The sequence below is a fragment of the Canis lupus genome, chromosome 36 (assembly GCF_011100685.1).
Source record: "Canis lupus familiaris isolate Mischka breed German Shepherd chromosome 36, alternate assembly UU_Cfam_GSD_1.0, whole genome shotgun sequence".
Taxonomy (NCBI): domain Eukaryota; kingdom Metazoa; phylum Chordata; class Mammalia; order Carnivora; family Canidae; genus Canis; species Canis lupus.
Window position 1 is genome coordinate 23,053,637 of NC_049257.1, and position 15,338 is coordinate 23,068,974.

At 36.2% G+C, this 15,338-nt stretch overlaps 1 protein-coding gene across 2 annotated transcripts in view; it reads right to left on the reverse strand.

Annotated features, from left to right (window-relative positions):
* The window catches only part of SESTD1 (SEC14 and spectrin domain containing 1), a 142,384-nt gene that overhangs the window by 63,744 nt on the left and 63,302 nt on the right, over positions 1 to 15,338 (reverse strand). For both annotated transcript variants that reach the window (XM_038584986.1, XM_038584987.1), the window contains exons 4-5: positions 13,380 to 13,470; positions 8,805 to 8,918 (exon numbers count right to left, since the gene is read on the reverse strand). In XM_038584986.1, the coding sequence (XP_038440914.1) occupies positions 8,805 to 8,918; positions 13,380 to 13,470 (205 nt within the window). The remainder of the gene's footprint in view (positions 1 to 8,804; positions 8,919 to 13,379; positions 13,471 to 15,338) is intronic.

Here is a 15,338-nt window from a genome sequence, read left to right on the forward strand (position 1 = left end):
TGGTAAGATTTCTTATATTCACCACTAAAACAGCAAACCTTTTTTTATATATAAAGATTTTATTTATTTATTCATGAGAGACACAGAGACAGAGAGAGGCAGAGACACAGGCAGAGGGAGAAGCAGGCTCCCTGTGGGGAGCCTGGTGCACAACTCCATCCCAGGACCCAGGAAATCACGACCTGAGTCAAAGGTTCAGACACAAATGTGTATCACTGAATTAGAATATTAATTTAAACATACTACAATCAGATTTTTATCATCTCCTGCAGAACTTTCATATATATATATGAAATTTTTATATATATATATATATATATACACACATACTAACAGTGTCACTTATTCTAATCAAGTGATTTTTAGGAAAACTATATTCTAGCTTAAAAGCAAATCTCCTTAAAAATCAAACAAGTCCTAAACTGTGGAAAAGATGGTACCCTAAACTCAAGATTTCATTTCTTAAAAAAAAAAAATTTAAACAATTATTTTCCTAAAGTACTGAGCATTTCTTTAGACTAGCTGACTGGCAACATTTCCCAAAAAGTTATGAAAACCTCATGAACACTGTCCATAGCATTGTATTATATTTTATCCTTTTTTCCAGAGTAAAATATAGAAATAATATACAATGAATTATTTTAATTTTTAAGAATTTACTAAATTATTAATATTTTTAAAAACTGAGTTAAAATGAACTTCATTAAACCATCCTAAATAACTACTACATACTAAAGTAAAAAGACCAATTTTGACTTTTACCATCTAAAAACTGGCATTCATGATCTTTCATTTTAAAATAATTATTTAAGGGGCACACACAGGTGGCTTAGTCAGTTAAGTGTCTGACTCTTGGTTTTGGCTCAGATCCTTGTTTAAAGGTTGTGAGAACAAAGCCCCACATCAGGCTCTGCACTCAGCACAGGGTCTGCTTGAGATTCTTTCCCCCTCTGCTCCTTCCCCTGCTCTCTCTCAAATAAATAAAATCTTTCAAGCAGTTATGTAGGATACAGAGTTATCATATATCACTTATAAAATTATCTACTTTCGTATATGTGCTGCCGAAGCGAGCACTAAAATTATCTACTTTCATATTCAATGTTAAGACCTATAAGTTATGATGCAAATGGTATTATATCTTCAGAAACAGAGAAGGTAATTATTTTCATAACCTAATCTTTACAATTTCAACTTTTATACTTTAAAAAAATCAGCTGGTTTGGGGCACCTGTGTGGCTCAATAGGTTAAGCATCCAACGCGGGTCATGATTTCAGGGTTATGAGCCTGAGCCCCACACGGGGCTCCACACTGGGTGTCGAACTTGCTTAAGATTCTTCCTCTCCCTTTGCCCCTCCCCATCCCTCTTTAAAAAAAAAACAAAAAACAACCAGTTTATTTTATTATTTTTACATTTTATTTATTTTACATTTCTTTTTAAGCAACAATAAATGAGAAAAGGCCTGTAAAAGTCTGGCCTGGTTGACACTTTGTAAGTATAGACCGTGTTTTACTGTTCATAAATGAAAGTTCAAATTTCATTTAATCCCACTATATACTACCTTTTTCACTGTAATTTTTAAAGTACTAAAGATATCATCATATGCTAAATAATAATTTTAATGAAATGAGATTCATGTATCAGAAAATCTATCTCAATCTTAGGAATGAGCAGAAGATATTATTCTTTCCTGCAATGCTGGGCCTGTACCTTTGACTGACTTCCCAGAGACTAACCAGGGACAGGGGTCAACTTACAGATTTTATTCAGAAAAAAATGCAAATAATTTATGATCTGTGAAACTGATCAATTTCTGAAATGTCTACTGAAATAAGAGATAAATTTGAAGGACATTAACCAATTCTGTATCAACTTGGCAATCTTCTATAAAAATCTTAAACTCCTCAAAAGCTCTTTGAAGAACACCTCACAAATTACTAATAACCCCATTAGATAATGGACTACATATGTTTATGTTTATTGTATATCTGCAGAAGAGTCATGTTTTTACCCCTATGAAAATCATACTTTAATATATGCTTTATTTATTCAAGATTGTGAGAGGTCCTATTGATTTTTAACTAATTTAATTTCTAAATAATTTTGTATTATTTTCAACTACCCATTTCCATGAATATTCTAATATGTATAAAAACCATTAAATTCCTGAAGAAAAGATTAATCAGTTACAATCAAAGTAGCTATCATTTTAAGCAGGAATCTAAACTTTAGATCTATCTGCAAAGAAATCTGAAACAGAAAACAAGCACAAAGGGAGCCAGAATATGACAGTGGAACTATAAAAAGTTAGATGAAAAAGATCACTATCTACAAAAGTTTTCAAACTTTTGCCAAGTCCTTTCAAAGGAAATAAAAACCATAAAAACTTTTTAATAGTAAATACTTTTTCCTTTATTTTGTATATGTTAAAGAGGTTAAGATAAGAAATTAAATGACTAAAACACAGTATTTTATTAAGTAGCACATATCTTTGCTCAGCAAGTTTGAAGAGAAAGATAGTGGCCATATAATCTTTTTTTTTTAAAGATATTATTTATTTGAGAGAGCGAGCGCATAAGCCGGGCAGGAGAGGCAGAGAGAGAGGGAGAAGCAGACTCCCCACTGAGCAGGGAGCCCAACATGGGGCTACTAAATCCCAGGACCCTGGGATCAGGACCTAGGCTGAAAGCAGACACTTAACTAAATGAGCAACCCAAGAGCCCGACCATACAGTCTTTAATCAAACATTTGTGAAGATTTTCTTTAGTCTAAAATCTAACTTACAGAAAGATTCAGGAGCACCTTGGTGACTCAGTGGTTGAGCATCTGCCTTTGGCTCAGGTCACGATCCCGGGGTCCTGGGATCAAGTCCCACACTGGGCTCCCTGCAGGGAGCCTGCTTCTCCCTCTGGCTATGTCTCCTCCTCTCTCTGTTTCTCTTATGAATAAATAAAATCATAAAAAAAAAAAGATTCAAAATTTGTTTCTCCTTTATTGTCACTATTCCATCTGTGACTAGAATACTTATCTTTTCCTAATAAAACATTCCCAAAGAATCTAACACTGAACCTCTCACTCTGTAGGCACTCAGATGTTTATTTTTTATTTTACTTAATGGTAAGAATGTGTGTGCAAGATGTGAATTAAAAAAGTATCTTTGGGGCAGCCCCGGTGGCTTGGTGGTTTAGAGCTGCCTTCGGCCCAGGGCTTGATCCTGGAGACCCAGGATCGACTCCCACATCAGGCTCCCTGCATGGAGCCTGCTTCTCCCTCTGCCTGTGTCTCTGCCTCTCTCTCTCTCTCTCTCTCTCTCTGTGACTCTAATAAATAAATAAATCTTTAAAAAAAAAAAAGTATCTTTGTATGTCTTTGCATGCTTAGTACAGATTCATGTGTGTATATGTGTTTATATACATATTATTTCAATGTTTATGTCTGTTTGTATCTTCCAGCTGGGGAATATTTTTTTTCACTAAGGGAAGACTGCTTTCTGCAAAAACTGGAAAGAAGTCATAATAGATGGAACCAGAGGTGCTCCTGACAGAGGAACACGAAGGATGTCTTTGGTCTTGGGATCTTAACATTAGTATGGCCTCAAAAACAAAACAAAGCAAAAACCCAGAATCAAATGCAGTATTAAGAAGAGATAAGAGAAGAAAACAATTTAGGCCAGTAAATAACACTTTTATCCTCATCAATAACAATAAAGAATAAGATAGAGATCCTTTTGATTATTAGTCTCCCAATTTAAGGATAAGATTAATACCAGTACTACTTCAATTTTATCTTGTCATTTGATAGACTATAGATACTATCATTAACCAACAAAAGCTTTCAAAGCTACCAGGTAAAGGCTGCTGAAGGACAAAAGTACATAAATCTCTGCATTGCTAAAAGGGAAACTGGTCAAGTAGATACCTATTTCAGAGATAAGACAATACATAAGGAAATATTTAGGTGAGCAATGAGAGAAGAGTATTCAAAAGCTAATGAAAAACATCAGAGGCGTGAACAGGAATCAAGTCATCTAGAAAAAAAAATTAGGAAAGATGATGAGCAAGGAAATGTGAAGTCATGTGGGAAGAACTAGGTGTCATTAAAACAATACTATTTACTTGATGAATACTGTCAACAGCTGGTAATAAATCTTTCTTCTGGATAAGTCTATGAAGTAAAACATACTCTTGCTTATAGGAACACCAGTACTTATAACAAAGTCATACTTTAAAAATATTTAGAACATAGAGTTGCCTGGGTTAAGCGGCTGGCTGCCTTCGGCTCAGGTCACGATCCCGGGGTCCTGGGATGGAGCCCTGCATCAGGCTTCCTGCTCAGCAGAGTCTACTACTCCCTCTGTCTCCCCCCGCCGCTCCCCCCCAGCTCATGAGCTCTCTCTCACCTCTCTGTCAAATAAAATCTTTAAAAAAAAAATATTTAGAATAGGGATCCCTGGGTGGCGCAGCGGTTTGGCGCCTGCCTTTGGCCCAGGGCGCGGTCCTGGATATCCGGGATCGAATCCCACGTCAGGCTCCCGGTGCATGGAGCCTGCTTCTCCCTCTGCCTGTGTCTCTGCCTCTCTCTCTCTCACTGTGTGCCTATCATAAATAAATAGAAGTTTATAAAAAATATATATACATATTTAGAATATATACAAAAACACAAGCTTAATTACAACACCCCAAATGATCCAAATTAATACCACGGAAAATCATTTTTAATTAAACATCTATGTTGAATTTAATTATACACAGCTCTAGGTAGCCTAATAACTACTATGTTGAACTGCACCTCATAGCTGAATGTTTGGCAGTACATTAGCCAGCATCTGAAATTACTCTCATCTCATCAGCGTTTTAAGCTTTATCATACGTGCCTAGTGTTTACTTAAATTGGGAAAATATTCTAGCTGAATCTCTTCCATGTCTAAAAGAAAACAATACAGTGATATAATAAACTTTCAAAGTTGAGTTTTAAACATCAATCTATGACATCAGACTAAGCAGACAGAAATCCTACCTTCTATTTTATCCTCTAAGATGCAAGGTGTTTGGTCACTATGAATTCACACAGCATGAGACCCAACAAAGTACAGCATTTCTGAGCAGAGGCCTATGCTTAAGCAGGATGTGACAGGCTCTTCATAAAAGGAATATTTTCTCCTACTGAGTGTTCGCAGATTTAATTTCTACACCACTGGCCTCTGCTCACTTTGCATTGTCTCAGAGCAACATTTCCTGTGTGCCCCTGGCATGAACAGCAGACCTCCCTACTGGTCTGAAGTACTCACTCACCATGGCAACATTCAGGCCTCCAGCTTGCAAACTTCACACTCTACCCTCACTATACTTCTGTTTCTCCTCCCTGAGAGGAGTTTCCCATTAAACTTCCCACTACCCTCCTCCAGTTTCCCATTAAACTATTGGGGTAATATCTTTCCTAATGGAAACCAGCAACCCCGGCTGCCTTCCCCACAATGCTGACACACCTTTCCACTACACCTACATCACAGTCAAGTTAACCAATGACAAAAGTGTGTAAGATAAAAGCAGGGGGAAAAATGCAACTAGCTGTTGCTTAGTATGTAGAAAGCTGGAAAGAACACTGCTCCAATTCCTACAACACCACTACCACACCAAAATGATGCAAGTCAACCTGAAAAATGATAACTTTTCTCGACCCCATGAGAGTTAAGTTAACAGGAAAACCAACTAAACTGAAATCTAAGGATACACTTGCAAAGAAAAGATGGGGCTGGAGCACTTGCTTATCTGGGGAAAATGCCAGACAGGATACAAGCCAGGTAAAATTCAGCTAACATTCCTAATAAATTGCTAAAGGCCAAATGTGAACTAACGCGAAAGTACAGAACTCCTGGGAAGCACAGACACAAGAAGAATTCGAAGTCACCAGTGGGCTCTTCTCCACAGACCTCCTGGGAATCATGACAAAGAGTGGGACAGTAAAGGTAAGAAACTTAAAAACAGCCTCTCTCAGAGTACAGGCCTGGGGGAAGTAAACAGCAGCCTCCACTGTAAAGACATGAAGCTGAAGAATGGCCCAGATTCTTCACTCTATCTCCTCTAGGGAACAAAAACCTTCACAGGCTGAGGGAAAAGCAGCAAACCCAGATGACCTTGGAGCACAAACACAGCCCCACTGCAGCTGGAGGGAAGGACAAGAAACACCCTGTATCCTAGTGGAAAGAGGAATATCTGATGAGCCCAAGCTATCACAGGCCTCCTTAACCTGGGGAATGGGCCCTATTCCCTAGACCCAGAGTCACAAAGCCTGGCTCAGACTGAGGCCAAACCAGAACAGAAAAACGCCTCTGGCAAACACTGAGTAATAACGAACAGTAGTCTTTCACTAATGGAGCATCAATATTGCAAAGACAGGCTTTTTCTGAGGCAAGGTAGAAAAGAAAGACCTAAACTGATAGTGGGATAAACACTAAGAAAAAAAGTCTCTGGCAAGCTGGCACCATCAACAACAAACAGAAGAACAGTTCTAGAGGAATGTGAAACCTGTGGTGCACTGAGGAAAATAATAACAACAAATGCAAAGTAATTCAACTCCTGGCTAGGCTAATTCTCCTGCCCCACCAGCAAAAACCAAGATGGGCCCATGTTGTAGGCACAATACTATTTACCTCAGTTTTTGCTATCCTAAACAAGATATCCAACATGGAACAAAAAATAATATGGCATACAAAAAGCAAGAAAGAAAACAACCCACTATCATTAAACAAGGCAAATGACATTAACTAGAATAAGACCCAGAGAGTGGAACTATCAGGTAGGGAATTTAAGATAACGGTAACACATGCTAAAGGTTCTTACAGAAAAATGCAAGACAACATGAAAGAAAAGAGGGAATTTCAGCCAAAAGATAGAAACTACAAGGAAGAATCAAATAGAAATGCTACAAACCAAAAACATGGCAATGTAGAGTGAGTTTACAACAAATGGTCATCAACAAACTCAACAAAGAAACACAGTAAACTTGAAAATGTATCAACAGAAAATACCCAAACTAAAACACAAAGAGATAAAACACATGAGAAAAATAAATAAAACAAACAACCAGAATGGTGAGAAAGTTTCAAGTGGTCTAACACACATACAACTAGAATTCTAGAAGTAAGAAAAAAAAATGGGGCAAAGAAAATATCTACGGATTTTCCAAAATTGATGGCAGACATCAAATCAGAGAGCCAACAAATGCAGTGAACACCAAAGAGAAGAAATACCAATAAAATACATCTAGACATAATAAAAATGATGAAAATCCAAAAATAAAGTGAAAATCTTAAAGGTGGCCAACAGAGAAAAAAGGGGACCAAGGATACAAATAAGAGAACTCTCCTCAAAAGCTATGGAAATGAAAAATCAAAGATGTGATATACTTATTGTGCTAAAAGAAATAAACAATGAAACAAAAGTCTAAACCTACTGAAAATATCTTTGAAAACCATAATAGAAACAATACAATAGGTTTTTTCCAGGAATACAAAAGCTGAAAAAATTCAATGCCAATAGACCTGCATGGTAGGATATTTTGTTAAAGGAAGTCCTTTAGATACAAGGAATATATCAGACAAAAAGATGAATCTACAAGAAAAAAATGAAGACCAGAGGTGATATAAAGAAAGATGAAATTAATCCTTCTATTATTTTAATTGTTCTAAATAAACTACTGATGGCAAAAATAGTAGCCATCTATTGTGTGTTTACAGAATAGTAAAAGTAAAATGTATGACAACAGTGGGAAGTACTGGATATATACTGTTTTAAGTAATTTCTACTACATATTAAGTGATATATTATTTGAAAGTAATAGTCCACTAATTAAAGATGTATATTGTAAACTTAGGGTTTGCACACACTCACAAAATTTTTCATAAGATATTAAACTACAATGGAGATAAAATGTAATCATAAAAAATAATCCAAAAGAAGGCAAGAAGAAAAACTAAAAAAATACATAAAATCTAGCAAGATGGTAGATTTTAATCCACCTATATCAATAATTACATTATATATAAATGGTCTTAAACACTGAAAGGACAGATCATCAGAATGGATATGAAAGCAAGACCCAAGGATACTAAGAAATCCACTTTAAATATAAAGAAATAGGCAAATATGGAAAAAGATACACATGCAAACACTAGTCAAAAGAAAGCTGAAGCAGCTAGACTAATGTCAAACCAGGTACAGCTCCGAACCAGATATAGTATCAAGGATGAAAAAAGCTTTTAACAGTTTGTGGCAGAAAAAAATATGACAGAATTGTTTAGATTTGTATTCCATCTGGACTTCTTTCTAATCTACAGTAAGATGATGTAGTTTTACACAAGCAAATGAAAGGGAGAGAATAATGTCAATAGAAAAGGACAGATAACTTTTTTCATGGATCAAAACCAAACCAGATACTGAAAATAATTATGACATATCACACAAAACAGACACTAACTTCAATTTCAAAGTGTCCAGGATTTCCTAGTATTAGCTAAATGTCCTCTTGGTAATGCAATTTTTTTTTTTTTAAATAGAAAGTTCTACTTACTCGAAGTTTACAAAGAGTGGTATAAATGAAAACAAGAAAGAATTTGTGGTCTTTGACAAAAAATAATAATATATTCAACAAGTATGTGAATGTCAATTATATGCTCATCGTTGCTTAGGCACTGACCCATCACTGCACCAGCACAGCTTACTATCCGATGATGAACAAACAAAATACCAGGAAAATGCCATTTTTAAAGATACAACACACTTCTGCTTTTTTATAGAGTATATTTACCTCAAAGCCAAGTCTATCCTTTTCTTTCCAAAAACAAAAATGTGTTACTTTCTTATCCCAGAATTCATCAGGCTTCACTACACAGACAAGGGACACCTCAGCTGGAACAACATTCTGTAAAATACAAAAAAAAAAAAAGTAATTATAAACTATACATGTAAGATGCATAATTTATTAAAGTTATAAATTACTAGGTTTTCATGGTTGGATTGAGTAAGTAAGAGACCTTCAGAATACTCCAAACTTCAAAATATACATGGTAATAAAGAAATACTTAGAAAGACAAGTTGATTTAGAAAAGATTTCAAATAAACAATGTAATATTCACAGTACATGTAAATTATTTTTTGTGTTTTACTGAATCTCTCTAACAGGGATATATTTAGACCAAACTACAAGACAATTTTTAATTGACCAACTATTACAATTGCGTTTTCTACTACATGAAAAAATCTTTTTCTAACACAATCATCTTGGAGAATTTCTTCAAATAATGTAAAATCAATTTTCTCACAAAATAAATTTCTTACTGGCTGTTTACACAAAGAAGCCCAGATTCTGTTTATTAACATCAAGAAGGACAAGCTAATCTCTGACAAACACAAATTTCACTTACTAGATAGGTTATTCACATTATCTAAAGAAAGAATGGAAGTTAACATTCACTGAGTTAATAAATATTCCATGTATATTTTATCAGCAAGCCCCATACAATCTACATATATTTTTTTAAAGCTTTTGTTTATTTATTTGACAGAGAGAGAGAGAGAGAGAGAGAGAGAAAGAGAGCACAGGCAGGGGTGGCAGAGGGAGAAGGAGAAGCAGGCTCCCCACTAAGCAGAAAGCCCCTTAAAGGGCTCCACACAGGGCTCCATCCCAGGACTCTAGGATAGTGACCTGAACCAAAGGCAGACGCTTAACCAACTGAGCCACCCAGGTGCCCCAATACAGTCTATCTTTAACATACATCTTAAACCTATCCATTTCTATCCCCCGCATTGCTAACATCTCTAAATTAGTCAGCCTTTTTAAATATCCCCTTAACAGGCCTCCTTTCTTCACATTTTCTTATGCTAAGAGTAAAATTCAAATTCCCCACCAGGGCCTAGAAAGCCCTCGGAGCTCAAGCCCCATGGACCCTCAGACCTCACCTCACGCCCCTCCCCTCCAGCTCACTCGCCTACCACAGCCATACTAAGCTTCCTGCAGTTCCTGGAATGTAACAAGTCTGACTCCAGCTGAGGCTAATGCCCTAAATGTTTTTTGCCCTATTCACATAAGCTCCCTCCATTTATTTAAGTTCTACTCAAACATCCCCTTTTTCCCTGACCACCCTATCTAAAGTAGCACCATTTGACTCAGTTTCCTTTTATTACTGTATTTTTCTTCATAGCATCTACCATTATCTGCTGGTATATTATTTAGTAATCTGCCTAATTACTTACAGTCTGACTCCTTAAGTATAATATTAGTTTCACAATGGCAATTACCTTATCTATCATGTCACTCCTGTTTCTCTAGCCTATGGTAGTACCTGGCATATACAAAACACTCCATGAATATCTGTTGAATAAATGAATTCACGTTAATAAGTAGATCTCATCCTCCCAATTTTCCAGGAGAGTAAACTGAGTTTCAAAGAACTAAAGTAACCTGTCCAGTGTAACTTTAGGCTTTCCAGGCTATGTAGTCTCTACTGCAACTACTGCAATTCTGTCATGGTAGTATGAAAGCAACTATAAAAAATATAAATGAATGGGGACAGTTAAGTTCCAATAAAACTTTATTTACAAATTCTAGGGGTCAAATACCATTCAAGGCACAACCGAATATTAATAATAAATTATGGCTGTAATTATTATTATGCAGTAGGAGAAAACAGCAATCTTTCAATTTAAACACACTATTGGGCATGTAACAAATCTGGTGCCCGCTGCAATGACTTGGCTATGAATATGAATAAGGTAAGTAAACTCAATGGTACCAAAAGTTATCAGGGAGGCTAGGAAATAGATTGATGTTTATTTAATTATACAGACTTGTGAAAGATTATTACTTTAAAAATCAGTGAATCTTAAGGTTTTGCGAAACAAGAAAAAAATCAAACCACTCATTTTAGAGAATATTAGTTACAAACAAAGCCAACACTAAGCTCTGGGATCCCAAATAACTGGTACTAGTACCTTCTGAAATATAAGCAATGAGTGATTTTGCATGTAAAAACTGTTGGACTAGGAGTAAACAAAAGGCCACTGCAACTTCTGAAAATGTTAACTATTAATAAATCCAAAAGTTGTTAAAATACCTATCAGAAAAGAAATCGCAAGAGGGGATTAAATCATCCATTGATTGTTCTTCAAAACTCCCACTGATCAAAGTCCAGTTCATACAGCAAGTCCCAAACAGGTCATCTGTGACACAGTTGAATGACAGAATGAAAGGAAGAACACAAGATCATAATTAATGGATTTCTCATCTAATAGTTATTTTAACAACTTTTACTGAGAAGAGTTAATCCTCAAGGCTGGGTATAACACTGCTGGCAGGATATATCTGACAGAAAATGCAATGGGACACCAATCTGTGCTCCCTTAAAAACCTGATCCTCTGGAGGTTACATCCTTTCCAACCCAAAGGATTTATTCTAATGATAAAGGTTTAGGCCACACATTTAAGGAGGTAATGGGTAGATAATTTGGGAACCACCTCCAATATCCCCCACTGGTAAATATACCCTTTGTAAAGAATAAAACCGAGACTTGGGGGTTAGGCCACGTTAAGTTCCAACTGAGGCTCCTTCCCATGTTCAATACAAGAACCTGGCGAAGTTATTTAAAATCTTTGAGCCTCAGCTGACCTTCTGGGAGAAGAGAATCTGCTTCCCAAAGTTGTAAGGATAAAATTAAATGAGATTAATTTACAGGAAGTTTAGTATAGTACCCAACATTTTAGGCACTAAAATTACTAGTCCCCCATCCCTTCAGTCCTTTTTTCCTAATAATCCCAAGGGGGGAAAAAAAAAACATTACAAATCATTCTCCTTAGTTATCATTTAAAATCCTAAATTATAAGGTACCCAGGTGGCTCAGTTGGTTTTTGAAAGGCTGCCTTCAGCTAAGATCATGATCCCAGGGTCCTGGGATTGAGTCCTGCATCAGGCTCTCTGCTCAGTAAGGGAGGCTGCTTCTCCCTCTCCCTCTGCCACTACCCCACTTGTGCTCTCTCAAGCTCTAATAAATAAATAAATAAATAAATAAAATCTTTAAAAAAATAAAATAAAATTCTAAATTATACTTCTTTCCACAGAACCCAAAAGCAGCTACTAATTATTTCTCAATTCATTTAAAATTCTTGATCTTTCTTTCTATATCACTGATATTTGCCTAACTGAATATTCACTATCCCATAGAACTGTCAATTTCTATTTTCCCCAAACTGACCTACCATCAACTCTCTTCATTATATTTGGTTCATTTCTGAGCTTGAACTCAGTATTCCTGATAGAAATGCCTTTTTCACTTTCTTTCATCTAAATTAGACAATTTGGGGACCCCTGGGTGGCTCAGCAGCTGAGTGCATCTGCCTTCAGCTCAGGGCGTGATCCTGGAGACCTGGATCGAGTCCAACATCGGGTTCTCTGCATGGAGCCTGCTTCTCCCTCTGCCTATGTCTCTGCCTCTCTCTTTCTGTATCTCGCATGAATAAGTACATAAAATCTCTTTTAAAATTTCTTAAATAATAAATAAATCAGACAATCTTTTATTTAAACTTATTTAACTTCCACATTCTCTTGAAGCCCTTTTAAGGAAACCCAGATACATTAGAGCAATCTGCTGCCTCTAAATTATTTGAATGTTTTATTTTTCCATTTCAAGTCAAAACATCCTCAATATCCTTAAAATAAAACAACAAATGTTTACTAGGTACCTAATACAAGCAAAGGATAGCAAGATCTTTCTGTGAGGAATACAAGGAAACACAAAGACTAGTATTAGACCAAAGACTTTGTAACTGCAGCTGTTTATCAAGTGCTGGTTTGTGGGCCGCTGAAGTTCCCAAGGACACAGCTGTCAAGTACACTTCTAAATTAGAAATAAGTAATAAGGGTACCATAAATCCTGGTGCTTTCTGGAGAAAAGAAGGGAACGTAAGGAAAAGACTGCTCAGACCACATGAAGCTTTTCCAGACAGGATTTGACCAGTCCTGCTCCCTTCCTAAGATATCAGAATGGAGTAGACAGGGGATGATGCAGACACCACAGCACGCAAAAGCTCCCAGGTAAGTCCAACAACATCTCACACTTTTAGATTCAATGGCCTATTTACTAAATTATTTAAACATGACATACTATCTTTATTCATTTACAAATCTTTAAAATAAGTCTGAAATTTATTTTACTATTCAAAGTAAAACCTCTAAGAATTGAATTTTAAAATTCCAGTAGTGTGCATTTCAGAACTCCGTCACTGCTGAGAAGTTTGGGCACAGTGAAATAAATGAAATGCATTTGCGATTATCACTTTATCTGTTGCTATAAAATAAAACCATTTCCTAAGAGTCAAAAATAAAATTACCTGTAGCATTAAGACTACTGTTTTCACCACATTCCACTGTGATTTTCTGCCATCCACAATCACGGTAAATCCTCTAGCCTTACACTTTTCACTGAAACAAACAAACGAAAAATTACAAAGTATTAAAACAGGCTTCATATTTTATTCTTTATAATCCTAAATAAAGCCTATAGTTTAATCATATATGGAGCAGCATTAATTTCATTTGGTTTTGTTTACACTGTCATTAATAAAATTCTTCAGGGTATCCTTTGTTTTTTACAAGCAATTTGATTTTTCTCATTTTAGGAAATACTGACAATTTACAAACTCATTTGGCAAGAAAATTATTCTAAAAGTACAGAAAGTCAATGTCTTAAAAAGAGAAGAAATCAAAACAACATTCTCAAGTGCCTTTCAATTTCTTCATTTGTAAAATGAGTCCCCAGGGAAGAAGGTAACTAATGACTGCCAAGTGCATACAAACTTCTGGCCTCTCCTTCCTGCCAGAAGTAGGTTTGTGAAGTGATCATTTCAAACAGGTAGAAAATAGAGTAAGTTATTAGCAAACCATTGGAAATGGATTTCTTGCCATTCTTTTGAGCAAATTTAATGAGATGAAGTAGTATTTGGTCTAACAGTAATTCAAAATTTGAATACACCATGTCTGAATGTCTGAATGCACCCCTCCTCCTTCTCCTTTGCCCTCTCAGATACCTGACCAGCAGAATATCATCCTGAGTGTTGGAGTGGGTTACTGCTACATATCACATTCAGTTATTCAAGTATTAACTAAACACTTCCTAGAAGCCTACTCTAGTAATATTCAACTATGCAAAAACAAACAAAACAAAACAAAAAAAACCTCCATGCAAAAGACCAAACTACATAGCTGCTTTATTTATTTATGAAATGGATTTTTTTAAAGATTTTATTTATTTATTTATTTATTCATGAGAGACAGAGAGAGAGGCATAGACCAGGTCCCACGTTGACCTATATGTCAATGTGGGACCCTGGAGTCCTGATCCCGGGACTCTAGGGTCACACCGTGGGCCAAAGTCAGGTGCTCGACTGCTAAACCACTCAGAAATCCCATACAGTGAATTCAATGCAAGGATCTCAACTGCTCTCTCTCCAATACAGCAGAAGAAACTGCAGTTTCACTTAGCAGAGCAAGGATTTGGTAGTGAAACCTCTCCACACTCAAAGTTCTATCAATTGTATACATTATAGGAAAGGTAATCAGCAAATCCTTTCCTAAGATTTAAATCCAACTAATCTTGCCTTACTTCCTCCAAATATTCACATTAGCCTCAAGAGGGTTCTTGGAGAAGTGATGTCGAATTCTATCAAGCAACAATGAGGTTCCAAGTTTGAGGATGGTACTGCTAAAGATTTATAAGAACAGGGGCCTCAGTAGGCAGGGACAGAAGCTGAGCTTCCAAAGAAACAGGGAACTGTTCAAAAGATGAAGCAAACTGAAAGATATGTCCATACAAAAAACTTGCACACAACTGTTCACAGCAGCATAATTCCTAATAGCCAAAAGTAGAAACAACTGAAATTTCCATCACTGACAAAGAGAAAAACAAAATATGGTAATCTATGTAATGGAATATTATTCACTGTAAAAATGAATCAAGTACTGGGGCATCTGAGTGGCTCAGTCAGCTAGGCGTCTGCCTTCGGCTCAGGTCATGATCTCAGGGTCCTGGGATCGAACAGCTGGAAGGGCTCCTTGCTCAGTGGGGAGCCTGCTTCTCCCTTTCCCTCTGCCCCTCCTCCATGCTCATGTGCTCTCTCTCTCTCTCAAATAAATAAAATCTTAAAAAAAAAATTAGGAATGAAGTACTGATAACATGCTACAACATGGATAAACCTTGAAAACATTATGCTCAGTGAAAGAAGCCAGACAAAAAAGTATACATTTTGTATGATTACATTTATATGAAATATCCAGAATCAACAAATACACAA